At 31.7% G+C, this 23,478-nt stretch overlaps 1 protein-coding gene across 2 annotated transcripts; it reads right to left on the reverse strand.

Annotated features, from left to right (window-relative positions):
• Positions 1–2,367: 2,367 nt before the first annotated feature.
• LOC110099351 (putative axial regulator YABBY 2) lies at positions 2,368–23,478 on the reverse strand. Of its 2 annotated transcripts, none has more exons than XM_020826470.2 (7): positions 23,337–23,478; positions 22,868–22,992; positions 19,937–20,056; positions 18,528–18,633; positions 7,747–7,795; positions 7,556–7,631; positions 2,368–2,643 (listed from the first exon to the last, which is right to left on the reverse strand). In XM_020826470.2, exons 2-7 carry the CDS (start codon positions 22,934–22,936, stop codon positions 2,530–2,532), a joined length of 534 nt encoding a protein of 177 aa, XP_020682129.1. In that variant the 5' UTR covers positions 22,937–22,992; positions 23,337–23,478; the 3' UTR covers positions 2,368–2,529. The 2 variants fall into 2 exon arrangements, with proteins under 2 accessions (XP_020682129.1, XP_028553776.1); XM_028697943.1 differs by having other exon boundaries at positions 22,868–22,974; positions 23,337–23,453.

Below are 23,478 nucleotides of genomic sequence, written 5' to 3' on the forward strand. Positions count from 1 at the left end.
TTATTAAATTTTTTATAATAATAACATTATTTATTATGTCATCCGGTTCGACTCTGATTCGACTGGTTGAACCGTGAACCTCTCTTTCTTCTGGTTCATCATCCTATCCGATTTTCAGAACCTCGATATTTTTACCCGAAAAAAAAAATATTTCTCATATAAAAAAGACGACACGAGATTCCGTGCAGGAGCCCGCAATTCCGCAAGCGAAAACCTGAAAGCATTCCTTCCGCAGCTCATTAAAACAAAGCTTGTCCTCTTGCGGTCTGCAGCGGCCCCACCGCCCCAATGCAGTCAATGTCGATGTTGACATTTCATTCTATCGTCTTTCTCTCTCAAGCTTTTTCTTTCATGATAATTTTTAAATTGCATTAATTATACAAAATTATTATATTACATGCATGCATGCATGTATGTGAACGGATCAACCCATCATAAACCATGAAACCACCATGAGGGATGACCACCATCTGCCATAGCAGCCAGGGTCTATATCACTAAGCTTATAGCTTAGATTGGTCCTACATATGTGTCCTTTCTAAGGTGGTTGGTTGGATATATTAGAGTTTTTATTTCTTCCTCTTCAAATATGTAAATTTGGGGTTATAATATACTGTTTCAGATGAAAAAAGTTATTTCTACATGATCAGAAAGTTTTTCAGATGGGCAGGAGGTATAAATGAGTTGACTTGAGCTCGAGTCAGGCCTAGGCTCAAACCTCTAAGCTTCTAATAAATTACTATTTCATAGAGACGGTGACATAGAAGAGGATAAACAATTCGATACAAAAAATAATGAACAATATTCTTTAATATCATTAAGTCACATACTTTATAATTTCTAGTTTGATATTCTCAGAAGAAATCCTTAATGATAAGTATATGAAATGATTTTTTGAATTGTTAAGTGGAATATTGATTATTATAGTCATTTCATGAAATTTGGAAGCAATAGATGTTTAGAACAGACAAATGAGGGATAAGTACCACATAATATTTAAATTTTTTTATTACCTAATTATATTGAATAGATATTTATTAATATATTCTTGATATTAAATTATATTTGTAGTAAATATTAAATTCATGATCTTCCAACAAATTGAGTTTATTTATGTGCCCCCTTTCTGAAAAATTCTTCACTCCATCTCCCATTGAAGAAGCAAATTAAAGCTAATTATTCATTCAATGTTTCTTATATTATTTCTCTTTTCTTAAGGATAAAATCCTATCTATCATATACATATATCATTAAATGATTCAAGGCAGTTATTACATTTTAAGAAGAATAAAAAAGAAGATAAATTTAATACAAGAGCCACATAAAAATGCATCCCTAATATTAATTTGCTTTTGCTTCTTGCATTATTCCTATTAGTAACGTCATTGTTACTGAGGCTACGACTCTTTTGTTGAGTCTCCGTCAAAATTTGTATGGATCATAATATTCATAATATTTGGATTAAATCAGATTCTTTGATGTTGGTTAACTTAGTGTTAGCTAACAATTTCATCAATGATAATCTCTTTTATTTACTCAAGAAAATCAAGTCTCTTCTTCTTCTATTTGTTTATGATATGTTTCATATTTGGCGTGAGGTGAATATAAGTGCTAATTGGCTTGCTAAAAAAGGAATTGGTAGTTCTACTACTGAATTTTTCTATAATGTTTATTTGGATTTTGCTGTGCTGTTTTTGTTGCTTGAGAGGTGTAGTTTTCATCTTATTTTTGATCGATTCTCTTCGTTATTGGTGCTACTTAGTGCTTTGTGGTGTTCTTCTAGTGCAGTTCTAGCTTTTGTTGCTTCAGTTGGGCTGCTTTGATTCCAAGATATCCTTTATTTGCATTTACTATTTTTTGCTTTGAGCCTGTTGCTTGTGGTTTCTTCTATTTTGCAGGCACTGATTTTTGCAGGGATCTTCACATTCTGTACATGCTATCTTATTTGATAAAGATTTTTTATTTTTTTGGATGAAGGCTCCTTGCCTTTCATAGATGTTTATTTTTCTAGATATCTGATGCTTGTAATTAGATGGGATCTTAGGCTCATAAGATTATTTATTTATTTTTTTATGGATTGTAGCTCTTTGGAGCACTAGTGAGCTTTTAATCCCTTTTAAGGATTTTTAATTCTATTTTATATTAACGTGTATGCCCGATATTGCATTTTAAAGATGCAGCCACATTTTTAAATGTTCTACCTAAATTTTAATAATTTGTAATATTTTATTTTAAAAGAGTGCACTAACCTAACTTTGAGAAAAATGCTGACATTTAAAAATGCTGACATTTTTCTCAAATTTAAACTCACATATTTGTTCATATAATGACTACAACTAATATTTTAGGTACATTTAAAAATGCATTAAACAAATTAACCAAATTAATTATACTATGAAACACATTACAATCTTTATTAAGAGCATCATAATCATTTTCAAACACATTGATTTCTGCTTCATAAAATTCAATTTAAAGTAGCTAAGAAGGAGATTTATTTTAACATCAACTCAAATAATCCATGATTGATCAGTAGTAACCTTGAGAATTCTGAACTCCGTGAGCAGGAATGGCATCATCAATCTTCACCTGACTGTTTCCATCATGGTTAAGACCGAAATGGATATTTGGAAAATGTGCCCACTGCAATCAAAATGATCACAATAAATCACTTCTATAGTTATTATACTAATTAGATAATAATCCTGATCACTAAAATTTTGTTTGGGACGGCTTTCTTACTGCTTCATAAAGCAACTTTCTCGTACAAAAGTTTGCTTTAAGAAGCAGTAAGAAAGCCGCCCCAAATTAACGAAGCCTAAATCCATTTGGATGTGAAGGTTGTTGATTGCACTCTACGCAATCACTAGGCGAATGTAGGATCATATGAAAGAATGTATATATTTTTTTTAAATAAAATATATTTAATTAATTAAAATAAAATTACAAGCCAACAGAGATCCCCCTCAAAAAGATCTAAACAATTATAGATTCTTGCTATAAATGAGAAATAAAGTCAAAAATCATCACTAGAAAACTCAAGAAGTACAGAAAAACTCAAGAATCCATTGATGAAAGAAAGCAGCCATCAGCAATTAATCCCAACTGATACAACATATAGGCAAAAAATATTGAAGGTCTTACAACAGCAAAATGCCAGCTGAAGTAATGAAGAGGAAGACAAAAAACCCAAATATTAATGATGCAGTTCTAATAATAAAAAACGTAAACTAATAGTTAAAACATCGCATAATCTCTTCATATGCCATTTTAATATCCATCACAATTAACATTATTTTAGTTGAATAAATCATGAGACATGAACCTCACAAATTTTTAACTTAGGCTTCGTTTGAGACAACTTTTTTATTATTTTTTAAAGCAATTTTTTAGTTCAAATAATTTTTAATAAAAGTTATTTTAAAAAATAAAAAAAAACCCTCCCAGACATAGCCTCAGTTTAATTGGTGATATCATTAATATAAAGAATGCAATCGTTTTTTCATTGACAACTCTCACAAAGTTCTAACTTACTTAATTTTCTCAAATGTTGATGAAGTTTAAAATAGTCTTTTGATGGATAACCATGAATACAACAATCTGATAAAAGGAGAAAACTTTACAAAATTTTTCTTTTTGAAATATGCTGCCATTTTATGAAATCAACTAGACTTCTTTTCGCATAGCTAGAATAAATCCTCTATTCCGTTAAGAGTACTAACTCTAAAAGTTTCATAAATTGAGGTAGTGTTTGAATCAAGTTTCATAGCCAAGCAATTAAGTGTTATGTGAATTATAAATTAAACATATAAACGAGGAATATAAATTTAGATGGATATGATGAGAGATTCTTCTTGAATGTTTGATAAAATGACGATTAGCATCTAATATGAAGATCTTCCAAACCAAAATTTGCCCTAAAAAAGGGTAAAAAGCATGACCGATCGAAGCACTAATTTCAATGTATGAATAGATAATATTATTTTTAATTTTGAGAATGGACAACAATTTGATTACAAATGTTGGAGAATTCATAAAAGAGTTACAAAGAATCGTATGTTAGGTGAAGGATCACAACTAGGATGAAATTTATCTTTATATAAGAACACATTGATGGGAATCTAGATCATGAGGCTTGAGAGAGAAGAAGATACTGATGGAGCTCCAACATGGTAAGGGGACTTGCAAATAAGAAAAGGAGATAAACCCTTATGGTAACCCAATTATATTGAGCGAGAACCAACAATTCATAAGGGCGGAAAGAGGGGACACCAATAAGATGCATCAATTTCAAAGGAAGTACAACTACATATAAATGAATGCTAGGGGAATCGAATCCCAAGTGGGAAGATCTAATTAAGGTTTTTACTATCATCCATACTTATAACTTCTCTTATACCCACATTTGTCACCAAAGCTACTCCTTATTCTTGATTTAGGGAGAAAATGCTGACCACGACATCATTCACTTATTGGATGACTCTAATTATTAGTTTCAATAGGAGCTAAAACATAAGATGTAAGAGCTGGTCTTAAATCACTACCCTCTCCTTTTAATTTATAAAATTTAGAGTTAGTATATAGATATATAATATTAAAGTTTAGTTTGTGTGTTCATTAATATATATGATGTCAAGATGCGATGTGCTTTTGAATTTTATTATAGGCAAGGTATGTCGCTTTCCCCTATGGGAAATTTAATTAGTTACCCATGAATTATATATTTATTTGTGAATAAAGAATGTGTTTCTTTTTATCCCATAATTTTAATTATATTATGGATTATGAAGTTATCATTTTCATTCTCTACCAATCCATTTCCTACTTGTCTAGGCTTGGTCTCTACTTTTATTCCACCATGACTAGGACCCACTCCTAGAATGTCTTTCAACTACATGATTGCACACCACCACCTTCTAACCCATATCATTATCATATTAGAGCCAAATAAAAAGACCAATCTCATTGGGCATTATAATAGCTTTGTGGTCTCCTTCTCTCTCAGAATAATTATTTCTTATTTTAATTTTGACTCATCATTGGATTTTTTTTATCTTTAGTTATAATTTTTTTTTATCTCCTCTTGAAGTAGTTAAGGACTTGATAGTTTCTTGTGTTAATTGGTCTGAAAATTTAACTAACATTTTTTAAATTATTTTCTTTGGTGGCTTCTTTTTTTTCGTGAGGGGGGTGGGGAGTTGTATTTTGTACCATCGAAATAAAAGGTTATACAATCCTTAAAAGGGATCGAAAGCTTGACGAATGCTCAAAGAGCTACAGTAAATAAAAATAAAAAAATAAAAACAAAAACTTAAAAGTGCCTAAGATCCCTTACTAGCTACAAAAAGAAATTAAAGGCGGTCGACAATGAGGCATAACCCGAAAAAGATCCAATAAGATCAGCATTATGTTATTACTCCTTTCTTTGGTGATCTAGACAAACCCTATTTGAAAGGTTATGAGATTAAAATTATTTTTTTTTCTTTTGATTGAAAATAAGTATCCACCCCATTTTAGATTTTTTTTAGTTACAATCTACTTTTCTAGATAATTATTTTTCTTTTAATAAAATAAATCATGATTCTTTGGTGATCACTAAATTATTTAATTATCTATGAACAACATCAATCCACCATCAAATTTTTTATTCTCATGGAAAATTTTTTTGAAGAAGGGGAGAGCTCATATGGAATAAGGTTGCATGTTTCAAGGAATCCTACTATGAAGATAAGGACTAATAGCTTTCCTTATTCCAAGTGCTTAAGATAAGGTTTAAAATTACTTTTAGTAGGTTGGATTATGATCAAGAAATAATATAGTTATCTTCTTTTAAGTAGGGTTGGATTAATAAGTAGTTAATCTATAGTTATCTTCTTTAAAATTACTTTTAGTAGGTTGGATTAATAAGTAGTTAATTGCCCTACATTCTATCCCTTCCAACTCTATCTTTCTCCCCCTTATCACTCATTGCCCTCTTTTTATAAAAACCAAGTAAAAGAGGAGCTTCACCATCCATCATATTTCTAAAGTATGTTCTTTGTTTGCTATAGATTCTAAATCTCTTGTATAAAATTTCATGCACTTCTAATTTTTATTTTATATGACATTTATACACTTTATCATCTATTCTCTTAGATGTCTTAACACCTTAGAGATCTCATTATACTAATCATGATGGATTATCTTCCTTACGAACAATCCTAAATGCCTCGCATCGTAATATTAATCATGAATCTATAGTTATTCCATTATTTATTAAATCATTATTGTATTTGAGGTTGAAATATTTTGCATTTTGTTGAGAGTTCTATATTTGTTCTATACTCTATTACAATGTGCCTCCCTATTTAGATCTTATTTTCTTCAAAATTATGTTATAATATAATCATTGATGATAGCTATGATTATTATATGAAGCATCATCTCAAAAACTTTAAAGTAGAAATTAATCTTGATGGTGTTACTTGTATCCTTGACCTATTTAATTCTTATCAATATATTTGGGCCATTGAGTCATTCCTCCATATTCTTAGTTAGATTGAAGTCTATATATACCATCCATCATCAGATCATTCTATCATAAGAACACATCACTAACCTTAATAATTTTTCTCTTGAAGGTTATTACATCTAATATATCTTGTGACACTCTATCTCATATAAGGCAAGAGATTCTAGTAAGTTTAACTCAAATCTCTCACGTGTAAACTATCACATGATTTACAAAACTACATTTGATGTAGTAAGGCAAATAATTTCTATTTTGCAAAGATTTCTTAAGTTACAAAATTTTTCTTACAATTGGTCACATAAGATCCACTAAATAATTTTATTTTAATATTCAAGTATCTTGATATAAATATCCATGACTACCCTATTGATCACTATCCAAGACCATTTACTTGCATGGATTTCCTTTTTTGAGGGTGGCTCTTTGCCTACCTTTAGTTTCTTCCTGTTTATCTTGTATCTTAGTAGGGATTATTGGCTCCTTAGTTTTCTTTTTTGCTTTTTTGTGTAGCTCTTTGAGCACTAGTAAGCATTTGATTTCCTTAAGGACTTCTAATAATTTTATTAAATTAACATGAAAGCCCATTGTGAGTTTTATATTGTAAATTTTGCTAGAAATGCATTTATTTGCTTGTTTTATAAGCTCAACAAATCTATATATATAGTGCTTTTGCATTATTAACATCTTATTTATTTGAAAGTTTTACTCTCAATCTCTACTATGATACCAAATAGAAAAAAAAAAAGTGTAAGGTTTATGTTTGATGCATGAAAAAAAATCGACAAATATTAGCTAGCTTAAATTTGACTTGGAAAAATAAAATGCTTTAAGAAAATTAAAATTAGGACAATAAGTAGTTAATTGCCCTACATTCTTCATAAAAAAGGGGATAATAAATACAAACAATTCATCCATATTTAGCTTGCAGAATATCTTATTAGAGAACAAATTTTAGTTGCTAAGTTAGGTTAGTAATTATGGTCACTGTTGAAGTGCAGCATGTATGCCTCAAGCAAAAGTTTCATATAAATATATAACACTTACATTCTTTGCGGCAGCACTGAAGGCTTCTCTATGACTTATATCTGGATTTGTTGCCTTTAGCCTACGTATCTCCTCCCTTTTACAAATGCAAGAAAATATGATTTCTTAATAAGGTAAAAAGAGTGTGGCATTTGCAATCTATATCTACCTTTCAGCTGGAGAAAATTGAAGTTATATATGTTGTAACTCACTTGATAAATCTGTTATATGCAGAAGGAACACGCTGTCTCTTCTCCTGTGCTGTTTATTTAGAACATAAGAATAAAGATCAAAGAAGTGGTTGATAAGAATTAAAAAAATTTCTATCCACTACAAAATTTAATTCAACTTTCGTTTAATTCCTTACGTGACTTGGGCATATTTATGATAATAAAAATGATTAAAAAATGTCCTCACTAGCTTAGAATTCAAGGCGAAGACCTTGAAAGTTCTTAGAAATTATCACTAATCAACTTTTGATCAAATGCCATGCTGAAGAACTTTAAGGCCCGTAATATTGCAAGAACATAAATCAGTTATAGAAGTGGCTATTAATACACGTTAAGGTGAAATAGAGCAGAATTTATCTTATTAGCATTACATTTTAGCTCTAATATTGGCATGGAACATTGCAGATGGAATTGAATAAATAATTAAGGGGTTTCATTTTAGACGGCTTTCTTACTGCTTCTTAAAGCATCTTTCTAGTTTAAGAAGCAGTAAGAAAGCCGTCCCAAACGAAGCCTAAGACATATAGAATAACTGTGTCGACAATAATGCCTTTTGTAAGTAGAACTTCAATTTACACTTTAGTGTTAGAATATATAATTTTTTTAAGTAAATCATATAATATTCATTGATATTCATAAGTTTAAGACACATACAAAGCATACCCAATTTAAAAACAAGGAAATTAAAATAATTTTCCACTATCAAGTGAAATAAATTAACCAAAATAACAAGCACCAACAGTTGCTCAAGAGGTGAAAAATCCTTATGCAACATTCTAATAAGGTGGCCAGAATGAAAAAAAAAAAGTAGATAGTTTGGATAACAAAAAACCAGAAAACTGATCAACTCAAAATGCTCAAGTAAATGATAGGTTATGTATACAAATCTTGAATCACAATCATAGAATAGTCATTATTGTTGTCCTCTCTTCTGCTTAATGGTGTAATCACCTTTAATGCTTAACTGTTTCATCTCAAGCCTTAGTTATACTTTATGTATTGTTATTTTATGCATTTATATATTGTACTTTGTTAAAAGAAAAAGTAGAGAAGGTAATACAATTTTAGTCCTCTTTTACTCTCTCAGTTTTCCTTCTACCGAATGCAGTAAATCCTAAATTTCTACAAGGTATTAGAGAGCGGGTTGGTAAAAACTGTATATTCTCTTTATAAATTTTTTCGTAAGCTTTCTTTTTCGATATGGCTCAGTCTTCTTCTTCTGCTACGTACTTAATTCAATATCTTTTCCACTTTGTTTCCCATCAAGACTTGTAATTTTCCCTTATATCAACGCGTTGGCCCCTCTGTGGGTTTTAACTAAAAAAAAAAAGAGGAGATGTTACCATTCCTCAGTTAGTTTCTTATGACAAATGTTAAATTAGTTATCAAAATTCAACTCTCTGCTGAAAATTATCCAATGCGGAGCTCTCAGATTTTAAAATTGTTTACTGCCAACATATTTAATTTGATGGGTTTCTATGGATGGTTCAATGCCAAAGCCACCTAAGCAGCTTCTTACCGATAATGACAAAGTTCTTCCAAATCCTCATTTTCCTACTTGGATTTTAATTGATCTAAACCTTTTTACGGTCCTCTATTCAACAATTTCCCTAACCTTTCTTTTATATCTTCTTAATCTGGACACATGTACGGACATTTGGCACATTGTTAGAAAATGTCTTCAATCAACCAACCGTTCATGCATTCTTCAACTTAAAAATGAGTTACATCACCTCTCAATGCTGGATAAATTCATGATGCAGCTCTTGTCTGAAATTAATTAAAAGCAAGGTTGATGCTATTGGCTCCTCTAGAATCCCTTCACCTGCTGAAGAAATTATCCTATACACATTAAATGGCCTTTCTAGTTCTTATCATCAAGCATTCAAAATGGCAATTCACACTAATCCTCAACCATTTAGTGTTGATGATATTTTTACATTGCTTTGTAGTGAAAATTTAACTTAGTAGTTGAGCTTGCTCGTGATGTTCTTGTGCCCACTCATTCCAATTAACCTACATCTTGCTTATTTCACTGTTCGTGGTGGTAGTCATGGTCGTCCCTTGAGAGGTTGTTTTTCTTACTCAAGTCCTACTTGTGGAATGCCATTTCCATCACACATCTCATGCAATGTTTCTACTCCGATTGACTATCAAATTTATGGGAAGTTTGGTCACACTACTCTCAAGTGCTAGCATCGAGGTGATTTTAGCTTTCTTCCCAAGCCTTATTTATCGAGACTGCTAATTCTGGAGATTGGATACTTGATTATGGGTCAACATCTTATCTTACTTCAAAACCTAGTCAAATGATCAACCCCAAACCATATAATGGTACACAATAAGTGCTGGTAGGCAATGGTGAGCTTCTTCCAATCACTCACACTGGACAGGGGCTATTACCAACACCTTCCCATAAGCTTTGTTTAAAATCTCTTCATCTTATTCCCCAATTATCTCATACATTCTCTCACAATTAATCATTCATCTCCTTTCCAGCTGATATACAAATAGATTTCTTCTTACACGCGTCTTAAGATTTTTGTTTGTTTATGTTTTCCCTTCCTACATGCTTATCCAAAGCATAAATTTCAATGAAAATCTCTTCCTTTTTCTTTTGTTGGATATGTTCCACACACAAAAGGTTACAAATAATGCTTTCACATTGAAAGTGGTAATTAAGACCTTTGTCTCTTGGCATGTGTATTTTGTTGAGACAATTTTCCATTTTTCACAAACTTATTTATAATAGAATACTCCTAAAGTTCCACCATATATTCCACCCTCTTTATTTATCCTAATTACGTCTCTTTCCAAATCATCTACCTTCTCTCTATCTATTATTCCAATCTCAACTACTCTTCCTCCTTCCAGTCAACATACTCAAACTCCACCTTTTCCTATATTTCCATCACCTAACTACTATTGGTTTTGTTTTATCTCAAAAACGCCCTCTGTCGTCTCACTGTATTCCTTCCTATCTCCTGATTCACCCATTATGCATCCAGGACATCCAATGTTTACTCAATCCAAAACCTGGGATCTTAAACCAAAACATATTTAAGCAAGCTTCATTCTAGTCTTCCAGCCGACCCAACCTGTTTTACTCAAGCTGTCAAGAGTGAATCATAAAGAAATGCTATGTTAGCTAAATTTGAGGCTCTTCAAGCTCAAGAAACTTGTAAATTGGCCCCTCATGACTCCGCACAGAACATCTTAGGATCCAAATGAATTTTAAAAATTAAAATTCATTAGGATGACACTATTGTAAGACACAAAGCTATCAAGAGTATGTCTTGGTCAATCTTGAAACATTTAGTCCAGTAGCTAAATTTCCCGCCATCCACATTCTTCTTACAATTGTTGTTTTCGTCATTGGAAAATTTTATAATTTGATGTGTCCAATGCTTTGCTTCATGGAAAGCTAAGTGATATAGTTTAGGTGGCTCAACCCCCCAGTTTTCAAGATCCTTTTTTTCCTGATCATGTTTGTTTGCTTCAAAAGTCCATTATGACTTAAAGCAATCTCCTCGTCAATGGTTTGAGACTTTTTTTACATACTTGATGAAATCTAGTTTTCAACACAATAGAGCTGGTCCTTCTCTTCTTTTTTACATGAAAGGCTCTTTTATCATATATATATTTTTGTTTATGTAGATGGAATTCCTCTTATTAGCAACAATGAACTTCAGTTGTAAAATCTTACTTTCATTTTGTCCAACAATTTTCATATGAAGAACCTTAGTTCTATATATACATTTTTGGGAGTGCAAGTTTCTTCTATGGCTATAAGTTTGCACTTGTCTTAATCTAGTTATGCGGCAGATTTGCTTCATGGAGTTGGCATGTCAGAATGCAAGCTTATTTTCTCTCCCATACCTTCCAAAATTATCTCTAGATAGTTCTCCTACTTTACTACCAATAGAAGCTGAATGTTTCAAACACATTATGTGATCCTTATAATATTTGACTATCACAAGGCCAAACATTGCTTAAACTTTAAATAAATTATGCTAGCATATGCATCAACCACTAGAAGGAGATTATAAACTGTTAAAATATCTATTGAGATACAATAAATGTACTTTGCTAGCTATTTGGATTGCAGATACTACATGGTGATCTTACTTTATCTTCCTATACTAGCTCTGATTGGGTTGGAGATATTATTGATCATAAGTCTATGACGAGGTTTTGGAGGCAGATCCAAGGATATATTGCTTCAACAATTGGAGATCGAAGCTAGTGCTAGCCCGATCATACTCATTTGATTCTTACCATCACTATATAGAAATGGCGCTCTTAGATAGTTCCTTCGTGCACCGATTCCATGTTGATTGAAGCTAATTCACATCTGAATCCTTGTGGTGCTAAATTGATCCGTAATGTTCCTCCTGTCGATCATGCATTGATGACTTCTTCCAGTGTTGAAGTTCCTATGGCCATTGTAAGTAGGCTGAATGACATGCTTTGCTAAGGTGCTCTTAATTCCGTGGTTCATGGTACAATTGATGGGGTTATTTTTATTGGAATGTTGAAGTTGAGTACTATCATGAAGTTAGATGTTGATTCTAAGTTTAGAGAAGGTATGTTAATCCAGTATATACAGCCAATAATGATACTCCTAATTCAACAAGCTCCACTTCTGATGTTTGTACACATGCCCCTTTTAATGCTACTTGAAGGAATGATTTATTTGTTTATTTTCAACTATCATTCAAGTAGCATAATGCTGCCAATCCTTCTCCAAAACTTCCCATTACATGGAACAGATCAGAAGTATTCAAGATTGATTATGTTTGCAAGTCAGGTGTTATGTCAAAATATGGTAGTTTAGTGACTTTGAACATGAATTCTATTCATGCCAACTTAGCTAGACTTAAAAGAGAGTTTATTGGCAAGTTTTTTTGGGATGTGGTTGCCTTATTTTTTGTTTAGCAATAAGTTACAACTAAAATGATCAGTTTTAAGAGATTTTAAGTCCTCACCATCTCTCTGAATTATTTCATTTTCCTCTTTGATAGTGTTGATGATTTGGTATGTTGGTTTCCATCCTTTTCCCCAATCGATGGTTGGCCTCTTCTCCAGTATGGATCTGCTTTCCACTTTTGCCATTAATGTAGTGGAACAACACAAATTTAATCGGATAGCCTCCTTTTTTGGTCAACCACTCTTGGTAGATGCCCATACTAACACTTGGGGAAGGAATTCATTTGTTCATGTATGTGTTTGGATGGATCTTGATGCCAAGCACCTTTCTTGAGTTTGGGTCTCAGAGCTGCATAGCAATATCTTCCAAAAAGTCAAAAATGAGGAGATCTCCCAACTTTATTTCCAATGTGTCCATGTTGTGCACAAAATAAGTCAATGTCCTAATATCCCTCTATCCTCCAAGCAACCCAACCTACAAACCTAAGAAGTTCTACTGAAATGCAAGCAAATCAGCCTAAATTCATCCCTCAGCCTCCTATTTTGCTCAAAAGCAGCATCTCCTCTTCTAATGTCTCATATGTCACTGATTGTAGCTCTCTCTGAAGGTAACTACTGACCCATATTCTTCTTCCATGATCCAATTGGAGCCTATGCACTCTCAACTTCAACAATTTATAAACAACCAGCATGAGAAAGAACCTATTATGTTTTCTCACCTTGGTGGTGGGGAGGATAATATAGAAAGGTACGAGACTTGGTTTTTAGTAACTAGAAGAAGAACTAGAAAGAAAAAGAAGAACATTCCCAATGATGGTATAAAAGATATAAAGGCTTACTCCTTTTTTTGCAAGCATCTAGCACTAATTGAGAAGTTGATGTACCATCCAAGCTAGTAACACCTTTCATAGACATTGATGAGCTTTGCCAAATTTTACTTTCAAGATGTCTTTAGCTTCATGCCTATTGATCTTAAAGAGGATTTATGCATCTTCTGCTTTCCTATAGGCATTTTTTAAGGTTTTTGCTTCGGTCTTTTCATTTTCTGCATTACTTTTTGAAATTTGATGGGATCCTTTGCTCATGAAGTTTCATTTTCTCTTTTTGACGTGCTCTTTGAGGATTTAGGGATTTTTGGATCCTTCTTTAGGTCTTTGTACTCACTTTTTTATGATATAAAACTCCATAAAAATTAAACTAAAAGTAAAAAAAAAAAAAGAGTTGGTTTTAATCTTTATTTTATATTATCACTATGATTAAGAAGAGTAGTAATAGGGGTCACTTGGATTTGTTAAAGAGATGAGGACAAAAGGAGAATAACTTCTAGAGTAATATTTTTAACTAAAGAATACTTTGTTTTTAGGAGATGAAGGTCGGTTTATTCAAGCTTGGGCTGATTTTTTTGGATTTTTGTTGATTTTCTTCCCTTTCTTTTGCTTTTTTCTCGTAATTAGATTGGGATCATTAACTATTTAGATTTGTTCACCTTTGTTTGTAGCTCTTGGAGCATTTAGTGAGTTTTGAATCCCTCTAAGGATCACCCACTAAATAAGATACATATCAATTACGAAATTCCCATCGCCCACTTTAATCTTATTTAGGCAAAAAAATTTTCATTAGGTCCACGAGGTTCTTGGATCTTAACCTTTTAGGAAGATATACTATTTTAAGGTATTTAGCTCCATTAAATTTTCATGATTTTGAGTTTTTAATGCAAATGATAGTGATATAAAGTTGATTATCTAAATCACCCACTGCTATAGATATATTCTCCTTATTGGTGTTCCTTATATGAGGATGGAGTTTAAAATGTTCATTAAAAGGTAACCATTAATATGACTTCATGAGAGAAAGGATGGAAATTTTTTCATATTACAATTTTTTGAAATAATTATAAGTTTATATCCAATTACCCAAACTTCTTTCTTATAGGGACAATATATATTCATGAAATATGCCAAAATTTTAGAAATAAACACCATAGAGAGCAAGGCAATTGCTAAGTTCATTTTAGGAGGCAACTTTAAATTTAAGATAATGAGAAAAGGATATTGTTGTTCATAAAGTGAACTTGAAAAGGGAAGGGGATCTAAATGGATATAAAAGGATAATCTTCTTTATTATTTTAAAAAAAAACTAATAGTAATTAATTAAAAAATCTCATTACAAATATTAACATAATTGATTCTTCTTGTGAAGATCTTACTATAATAATCTCTATTTTAGAGCCCAACTAACAAGAACATGTATATAATCAAAAAGTTCAACAAAGAAATAATATTTTAGGTATAACCTAATATAAAGAAAAGATGTAGTATCTCTATAAACTGTATTTTAATTTAAAATTTTCTAACTATAGTATGTTTAAATAGACAAGCTTATGAATTAATTTCCTCATTCAAGTAATTAATGGAATTGTTAATTTATAATATAGTGTGAATTTCAATAGTTGGATAATCTCTTGATTGAGCCAATATAGAGTCTCCTTTGAAAAAAAAAAAAGAACCTATAAATGAGAAAAATGTGGCCAATAAGAGGATTTTATCCATGAACTACCATGATATACTAGATTCTTAAATATAGATGTCAGCAGAAGGAAAAGAGCTAACTTGGATTGTGAAAGATAAGGGGTGTTGATGATAAAAGGCATAGCCACGAAAATGATAACGCAACACTTGAACAATAGGAGGAAATAGTGGAGAAGTAGAACAAATTTTCTAGGAAGTAAACCACATAAGAAAATTATATGTTTAATCTCTTTTAGGATTATTTAAAGAAGTTATTTGTTATCACTAACCTTAATAATTTTTTAGCAGGGTTCTGGGTTTCGTTGGTCCTACATTGTTCTCACTGGTGATCTTTAACCTTCTGTGTTATCATGTAGTTTGCATTTGATCATTTTAATCATGCTTTATTATCCATATGTTGGTATTTTTGCTTGTGGTTTATTTGTTGTTCAAGATGATTTGCCTCGCTTGCTTTGCTTCGCTTTTTATGGGTTGTTGTTATTTTTTATTCATGTCTTTGTGGATCTCTTGGGGAATAGGATTTATGTTCATGTTGTTGTTGCTTTCTAATGATTCCTTAATTTTCTACTGCATGTTTGGATGTTGGAATAATATCTTTGAGAATTGGATTCATATTCTTGTAATTTTTACTGCTTCTGGTTTTGACTTTTTTCTGGATTTCCTGACTGTGGTGTTCTACTTTTTTGCCGTGTGATAGATTCCTTTCATTTGTCTATGGTAGTATGTTTAATTGAGAATGTGGTTCTTGAATTCTCTCTTGGTTTGTTTGAGAGTAATATTGTTTCGAGTTTTTTGTGCTTTTTCCTATTGGGTTTCTTCAACTAATCTGTTTTTATTTGCCGACTTCAATGCTTTGTAGGACTCTTGGTTACTTTGCTTCTTTCTGCCTTTGATTCTCTAAGCAAATTTGCCGACTTCAATTTTGTTGCTTCTAAACTTTTCTTACGGCCTCAAGTTTTTTCTTTTATTTTCTTCATGCTGATTTGTATGGGGTTGTGTACAAATTTTGGCTAGATGCTCGAATGCTAATTTGTGGAGGTTTTCCTCTTCCTTTGTCATATTTTCCCTCCAGCTGGCCTTTATTGAATATTTAGGCCTAGGCTCTTTTTTGGGTTGTGGCCCCTTACTACCTCATGGGTTTTCTTTGTTTCTCTTTTCTTGTAAGTTAGTAGAGGGATCTTAAGCTAATGGTATTTTTTTTTTTATGTAGCTCTCTGAGCATTAGTGGCTTTAGATCCCTTTAAGTACTTATAATCATTTTTTTTAATTAATGCTTAGACCCCTCTATGAATTTTAAAGAAAAAAACAAAGAAAGATGCATGTAGAGGTTATCCTTAGTACTATATTATGGAACTGTTATGTGATCTTTTTTAAATAGTCCTGAAAGGAGATCGATGGAATCTTATATAAATATGTTGTCTTCATCAATATCAAATTGGCTTCATTACAAGTTGAATTGCCACCTTATTATAAATGACAATTATCATTTGAACTTCTTGAGTATTTTATAGTTCTTATAACAATTTTCTTAGCCATATCGAATTCATAGTGTTTAATGTTGCTATTATTGTATAATTTTTTTAATTATGGGATAATATAAAAATTTCTTTCATCTTCGAAGACCAATAAAAATGAGTAGTTTTTAGATGGAAGACATAACTTCTAATTCTCTAATTATGCACTTTATTATTACCTATCTAATCACTATTTGAATAACTGAATAACATTGTTCCTTAACCTTAAAAATAGTGTAGGTTAAGTTCTCTCACACCTAAGTAGGGACTGCATTAAGTTAACATCATATGAGCCAAACTCAACATGAACATAGAAATTTCAATTTTGAATTGAGATATTTTTAATTTTAGCCAGAAATAAAGATAAAATTTAAGCAACTATTTTATCTAATTTAAGAAACTCTTAACTCTAAAACTGCTTTTTTTTTTAATTTTATATTTATAAGTGTGTATGCATGTGAAGAAATAAGCCAAAGTGTTTTATCTTAAGTAATTTGCTGCTTTGTTCCCATAGTAAAGGGTATAGATTTCAATACTACCAACAAACTTTGTTTGAAACTAAATATTCATGAGCTCCTTATGTAAAATTAATCTATAACTAGCTATGTGGCATCCTTAATAATAAGTAGCCTCATTCCTACAAATTTATAATTAGTCTTATATCATGTTTTATAAGCAAAAGAGGAATTTATTTATTTTTGTTAATAAGATGAAAATATAAAGAATGGGAAGAAAAATAAATGAAAGTAATATAAAAGCTAAATAAAGGAAACTAAAGACCTGAACCAAACACCTACCTAAACACAAAATGAAAATGTCCATACTTAGCTTCTAACTCTAAGTAACCACTACATTATAAGAAGTTAACAAAAGCTCTAATGAAATATGGGCTCTCTTATCATTAAGTTTCTTTTTGCCTCTGCCTCACCATTTCAGAGATGGTTCATTAAACTATAGGATTTAGGTGGTAATCCATTTCATATATGGTTTATTCTTAGATAAAACTTTCTATTGCATATAAGGTAAGTAAGCTCCGATGGCAATTGTTGCATATTTGCTCTCCTGCTTAATTTCCAGCGTTGTCAACGAGACTATTGCGGCCCTCACTTGTTGCCCGGTGGCTTCAGCGGTGGGACTGTACCTCTTCTATTTATGATAAATTAGAGGCTGAAGAGTCTACTGTTGGAGAGATTATTCTGTGCGGATGCCGAATGGAGCTCAACATTCGGATACCAATCATAATAAGTCACGTCAATTATACCGAGCAGCGGTACCGAGTGGTACCAAGCCACAGGCTTAGGCATTCGAACGGATTCGCTTCCACACAGAATAAGTTTTCCTAGCTACCTACCGTTGGTTGTTTATATCTTTGTGTTTGTAGTTTTTGTATACCGATTTTAGTTTATGTTTGTGTTTTGAAGTGCGTTGGATCTTATTGTTGTAACAACATCATCATTAAGATCTTTTATTTTAAAAGATTTTTTTTTAATCTTTTAAAATTTTTTATTTTATTTATCAAATTTTATATGATTTTATGAGTATATAAATTGATTTTCAGGATAATTTTAAATTTAATATACAAGTATAATATTGTTTTTTAGATTAATAAAAGCACAACAGCAACAGAAAAATTACCAAGTAGCTAACTGTTATAATGAACTTCAAAATTTTGTTAAAAAAATTAAAATGTCTTGCTGGAAGTACGATATGATTTCTTAAGTACATAAAGTTTTCACAAGTCAAAATTGTACAAGGAAAATATGGCAACTTTGCAGAACTGTGATAAACTTACGATGTATTGGAGGCATATCCAGCTGATTACTGCCAACGGCATTGAACAGTGAAATCCTGTTACAATTTGAAGATGATTCGCAGTTCCAACGTAAGAGCTGAGCGCCCTGCAATTTCTTACAATAAATAAATAAATAAATAAAAACAGTTCTTTGAATGGGGAATCTTGCTTTTGTTCATGGCGTGCCAGACTGTAGACTGAACCAGGTAGTAGTCATCTCATAAAACGTCAAAAAAGAAGAAAGCTTCCTTTAAACTACAATAAGCTTTACAGAAGAAAAATGACTCTTTAACTTCTCCATATTGGGAAATTCTTGTATTTTTATGATGAAGAGCTTTTATTTATTTATAGAAAAAGAGTTGCTGGTTGTTTTGAAAGTTGGTTTAAGATTATTATGCTTTTCAAATCAAGCGAAAAGCTTTTACAGCTTAATCATAGCGAAGCGTCAAATTCTGTAAATAATATTTTTGATAATGATCATACCAGACAGTGAAGATCAAAGAGAAGTTATGTAATTTGCTTAATTGAACAATGGTTTAATAGAATATTTTGCAACAGAAAAGCTTTAATAGAATATTTTGCAATAACCTCTAAATTCACATCTTCATCATTGTCCCCTTAATGGAGAAAATTTTCTAGAGAAATTCTATACGAATTCCATGCACCACATTAACACACATAAGCGATAGCTAGCTAGCCGCTCCAACGTTTCTTAAGCTGCGAGTGGGTAAATTAAGTGAACATTGGATTGTTTCATCATGGAAACCTTAGAGCAGAATCTATGAATCTGATATACTAGTTTAACAAAATTATTGCTATGATATGATTTGTTAAAGAGTTGAGATAAAGGCTTCGCTTAGGGTGGTTTTTTTGCTGCTTCTTAAAATAATTTTATAATAAAAAAAGTTTAATTTTTATATAAAAAATCATTTTAAAAAACAATAAGAAATTCATTACAACTGAGGCCAAAGTGTGTTTGATCAATGACGAACAATTAAGCTCAGCTTATATTCTCATTTCAAACAACACACAAAACTACTGCTTGAAACAAGACAAAGCAACAATAAGTCAGATGATTGACACATATATGTTGCTATGATATGATTAAGCTAATGCTTGTTTTTTTGAAGATAGAGATTTAGGCTTCATTTGAATGACTTTCTTACTATTTTTTAAATCAGTTTTTTTTTTTAAAGTAACAAATTTTGTATTAAAACTGCCGTCCCAAATTAAATCTTAATCTAAAGGCGTTTAATGCAACGTTTAAATCTTTATAAGCAATTTTAGTTGTCACCGACGATGCGCAACGCAACAATCCTTCTCAAGTCATAAGAGTTTTGATTTCATCAAGCTAGAGAAAAAGTCAAGCAACTAAATATAATGAGTGCTACGAAGAAGCGAGGCTGAACCTGAAGATCTTGAAATGGCATTGACTGAGGAGGAACTCCCATATTCACAGACAGCAAATTCCCACAATGTCCGCATCTTACTGTCACAGTCGCGGACAAATTGCTGCCTGGAACACTTACCTGCAACGTTCAAAGAAAAAAAAAAACTATTATTATTATTATTATTTTTGGGACATTTGAGCCCAAGGTAAACTCAGACATATGCTAAAGCTTCAACCAAACTGATCATGATGAGGTGCATAAAATATATAAATTTTCATTTAAATGAAATAGATAGCAAGTAATGCATTTTGTTATTAATTCTACAGAGCAAAAAAAAAAAAAAAATCCTTCTTAGCATTTCAACTTTTAGCTTGGATTTTCTGCGGACCTAAATCTAAGTTTCTTACTGCTCGATAGAAATCTGTAGAGAGAGAGACTCTGCTTACATAAGTTTATTTTTTTGAAATGCAGCAGGCTGTAACATTTGACTATGACTGTCAAGAGTAACATGTGGCATTAAACCTCTCTGAACTATCCTGATGATAAGTTGATAACCAGCATGCACCAGCATCGATTCTTTCAGGAATCTCTTCACATATAAAGCTGAGTACTATTATATAGAAAGAGAAGTTAAAACCAGAAGAGAGAGAGAGAGAGGAATATGGGGGAGGTTTGAATTTTAATCAAGGACGCCATTGTTTTATGAACTTCAAAAGAAAAGAACAGGAGAAATAAGATTGTATAGAGCAAGAAGTGATTGTGACACTTTCAATGAAGAATATCTATTTATAAGGAGTTACAACATTAATTCGAGAGGAATAATATATTTTTTCATGCAATGTGATTAGTAGGTGGAGAGAGAGAGAGAGAGAGAGAGAAAGTGAGAGAGAGAGAGAATGGATAGGGAAAACAGAGCTTGAATGGTATTCTAGGAGATATCGCAATTGGAAGTTGAGATTACGCAAGAGTTATTCACTTAATTTATGTAAAAGGATTGTCTCAAGTTCATCAAATACATAATCTATCATTTTCTTAATTTTTTTTGTGATTGCTTTTACTGTTTTAAAACCTGAAGGACCTTCACACAGATCTTCTCTCTTCTGTGGAAAAGAGAAGACCACTCACATGAGTAGGGCTTAAATTCCAAAGCATTAAAGGTAAAAGATTCATGCAATTAATTTACCCCCCTCTTTTTCTGCGCACACACCCTCCTGACCACTTCTGCTCCAAAATAAATGAAAGTAAGCGCAGATAAAACCAATGCGAAGAAAGAGAGTGGAAAATGATGTGACAGAAGAGCCATTACCTCTCTATCTCTATCTCTTCCTCTCTCTCTTTATCTAGTGCACATGATGAACAGCAATTCAAAGGCGAAATGCGCACAGCAACAGTAAAAATCGCATGAAAGCTAGGATTTGTTAGTAAATGATTTCTTCCCAGAATTTGTCGGGATGTTCACCAAATAGTCTCGCAGAAATTATGACAGGGTCATTTGTTCGCTTGAATGTCGAAATATATTTCACCAAATGATGAAAAATTCTTAAACAGAAAGATTTTATTTATGTAAATTAACCCTCCTTTATTTTTACATATAAAAAAAGAAAAAATTATTTCTCTATAAAAAATATTCTCTATTAAGAACGAAAAAAATAAGCTCATAAGAATGCAATGCAAAAGAAAAGGTGGAAGACACAGTTGAAATTGAAAATTAAAATTAATTTAAAATGTTAGAGTTAAATTTAGCTTAGGTTGACAGATACTTTTGATGTTTAAGATTATCCTTCATATTTTTTAAATTAATTTTTGGACAGAAAATAAGTATCTTGTTTAATTATCATCTAACATGAAAAATAAATGTTTTGCAATATAATTAAAATATATCATTTTTTTAACAAAAAATGCTTACATTTTAACCTTTTTTATTTATTTTGTTTAGTCCACGGAGATGCCAAGTTACTTTGCAAGTCTAATACGTTATTTTCTTTTTATTTTGCATTGTTAGCCCCTAGAAACCCTAATTAGAGTGAGCTTCTCTACAGTCCATAATCGTAGTATATATTTTTATTAAATAGTTTTAACAAGCGGACTGCAACAGAAGTCTTTCAGATTTACTAAGAAAGCATTAGGAACTACTAAAACTTTAAAATAAAAAAAATAATGCGAAATATAATTATCATAAATTTAGTTACTTTAATCATTTCTTTCAGGAAAAGAAAACTATATGGGCAAATCCTCTTTTATATAGAGGAATTAGTCGGTGCACATTCAGAGAAAGTACAGTAAAAGATGCTGAACTTAATAAAAATGAGATAGGAAAATGTTCATCACACACACACACACAGAGAGAGAGAGAGAGAGAGAGAGAGAGAGAGTAGTGATCTCTGTAGTGAACTTAATAAAAAGAGATATGAAGATGTTCATCACACAGAGGGAGAAGAGAGAAGAGAGAGAGTAATCTTTGTTCAAATCTGAAACATCTAAAAGGCAAATTTATTCCTCAGAAAGATGATACCCTAAAGAAACTGGAAAAACCTAAAACAGAAATATTCTTCTTCCATTTTGTAACAAAGAAGCCAAACAGATGCAAGCACCAATAGGTGCAGCAGATGAAAGAATGACTACTTAATTCCTAAAGCATGAGCCACAGAGATGCTCTTCTTTACCTAAACCCTTGCGCCACTAACTGTTAGTGTTAGCGATATCATATCACTTGATCTCGTCTACTAAGGCCAACCTAGCAATTTCTTCACCTATGCCTACACTTTTAAGATCTCCATAGTTCTTTAACAATTTTTTATTAAGAGAAAAAAAAAAAAATTAAAGAACTACAAAAGAGGAAGCTCGGCCATCTTATATTCTTTCCCTTTCAAAAAATGAACAAAAATGCATTTCTAACCAAATTATCATCTAGGAAATTATATAAAGATATGTCGTGATTAGCATGAATACCACAAGGATGGTATTGCAGAAGTTGCAGTGAACATAGCAAACATGGTCTGGAACAGCAGGAGCAGACATTCTTCAATGGGTAACAAATCTCCTTTCAGGCCTCAGATCTATATGAATAAAACAACCTGAGAAGATAAAAAAGCAATAGAAGATGATTTGAAGAGCTCCAGCTTGCAATTGTTGGTATTATATATCAACATATGATGTGGGTGGGGAAAAAGAGTTAGGTTTGGTTTTAACTTTTCTCTTTTCTTTTTTTAAAACACCAAAAACTAAAGCTATGTGGGGTAACGATATGCAGGTAATATTGTGTGGTAGTTTTTGGAAGAGGAAATGTGGGGGAAGATATAATAGATGTCACTTGTGATAGTTTGGGGTGGTGGGGAGCAAGAAGGTAATGATTGAATGAATGAGTGCGTTTGTAAGCCTGTTGTCCCCTATTTCTCTCTCTTATCTTCTCTTTTCTTACCTTACATCTCGATCTCTGTTTCTCCATCCTCCAACCCGTTGGTTAAAAAGGTGATTTCAAACTAAGGTTATTAAGGAGCTTCATGGCAAAAGGAAAGGAGAGAGATGAGGGAGAGACGCCGAGGTCAAATTATCCTTTTAGA

Source organism: Dendrobium catenatum, unplaced genomic scaffold (genome assembly GCF_001605985.2).
Source record: "Dendrobium catenatum unplaced genomic scaffold, ASM160598v2 fragScaff_scaffold_119, whole genome shotgun sequence".
NCBI lineage: Eukaryota > Viridiplantae > Streptophyta > Magnoliopsida > Asparagales > Orchidaceae > Dendrobium > Dendrobium catenatum.

Excerpts from the sequence above, each read along its gene's own strand:
- LOC110099351 (XM_020826470.2), bottom strand. The coding sequence starts at position 22,936 with ATGTCTGCTCCTGCTGTTCCAGACCATGTTTGCTATGTTCACTGCAAC. Across the intron at positions 20,057-22,867 it reads TCTGCAATACCATCCTTGTG|GTAAGTGTTCCAGGCAGCAA; the intron begins GTATTCATGCTA and ends TGAACGTTGCAG. Across the intron at positions 7,796-18,527 it reads GGATATGCCTCCAATACATC|CACAGGAGAAGAGACAGCGT; the intron begins GTAAGTTTATCA and ends CTAAATAAACAG.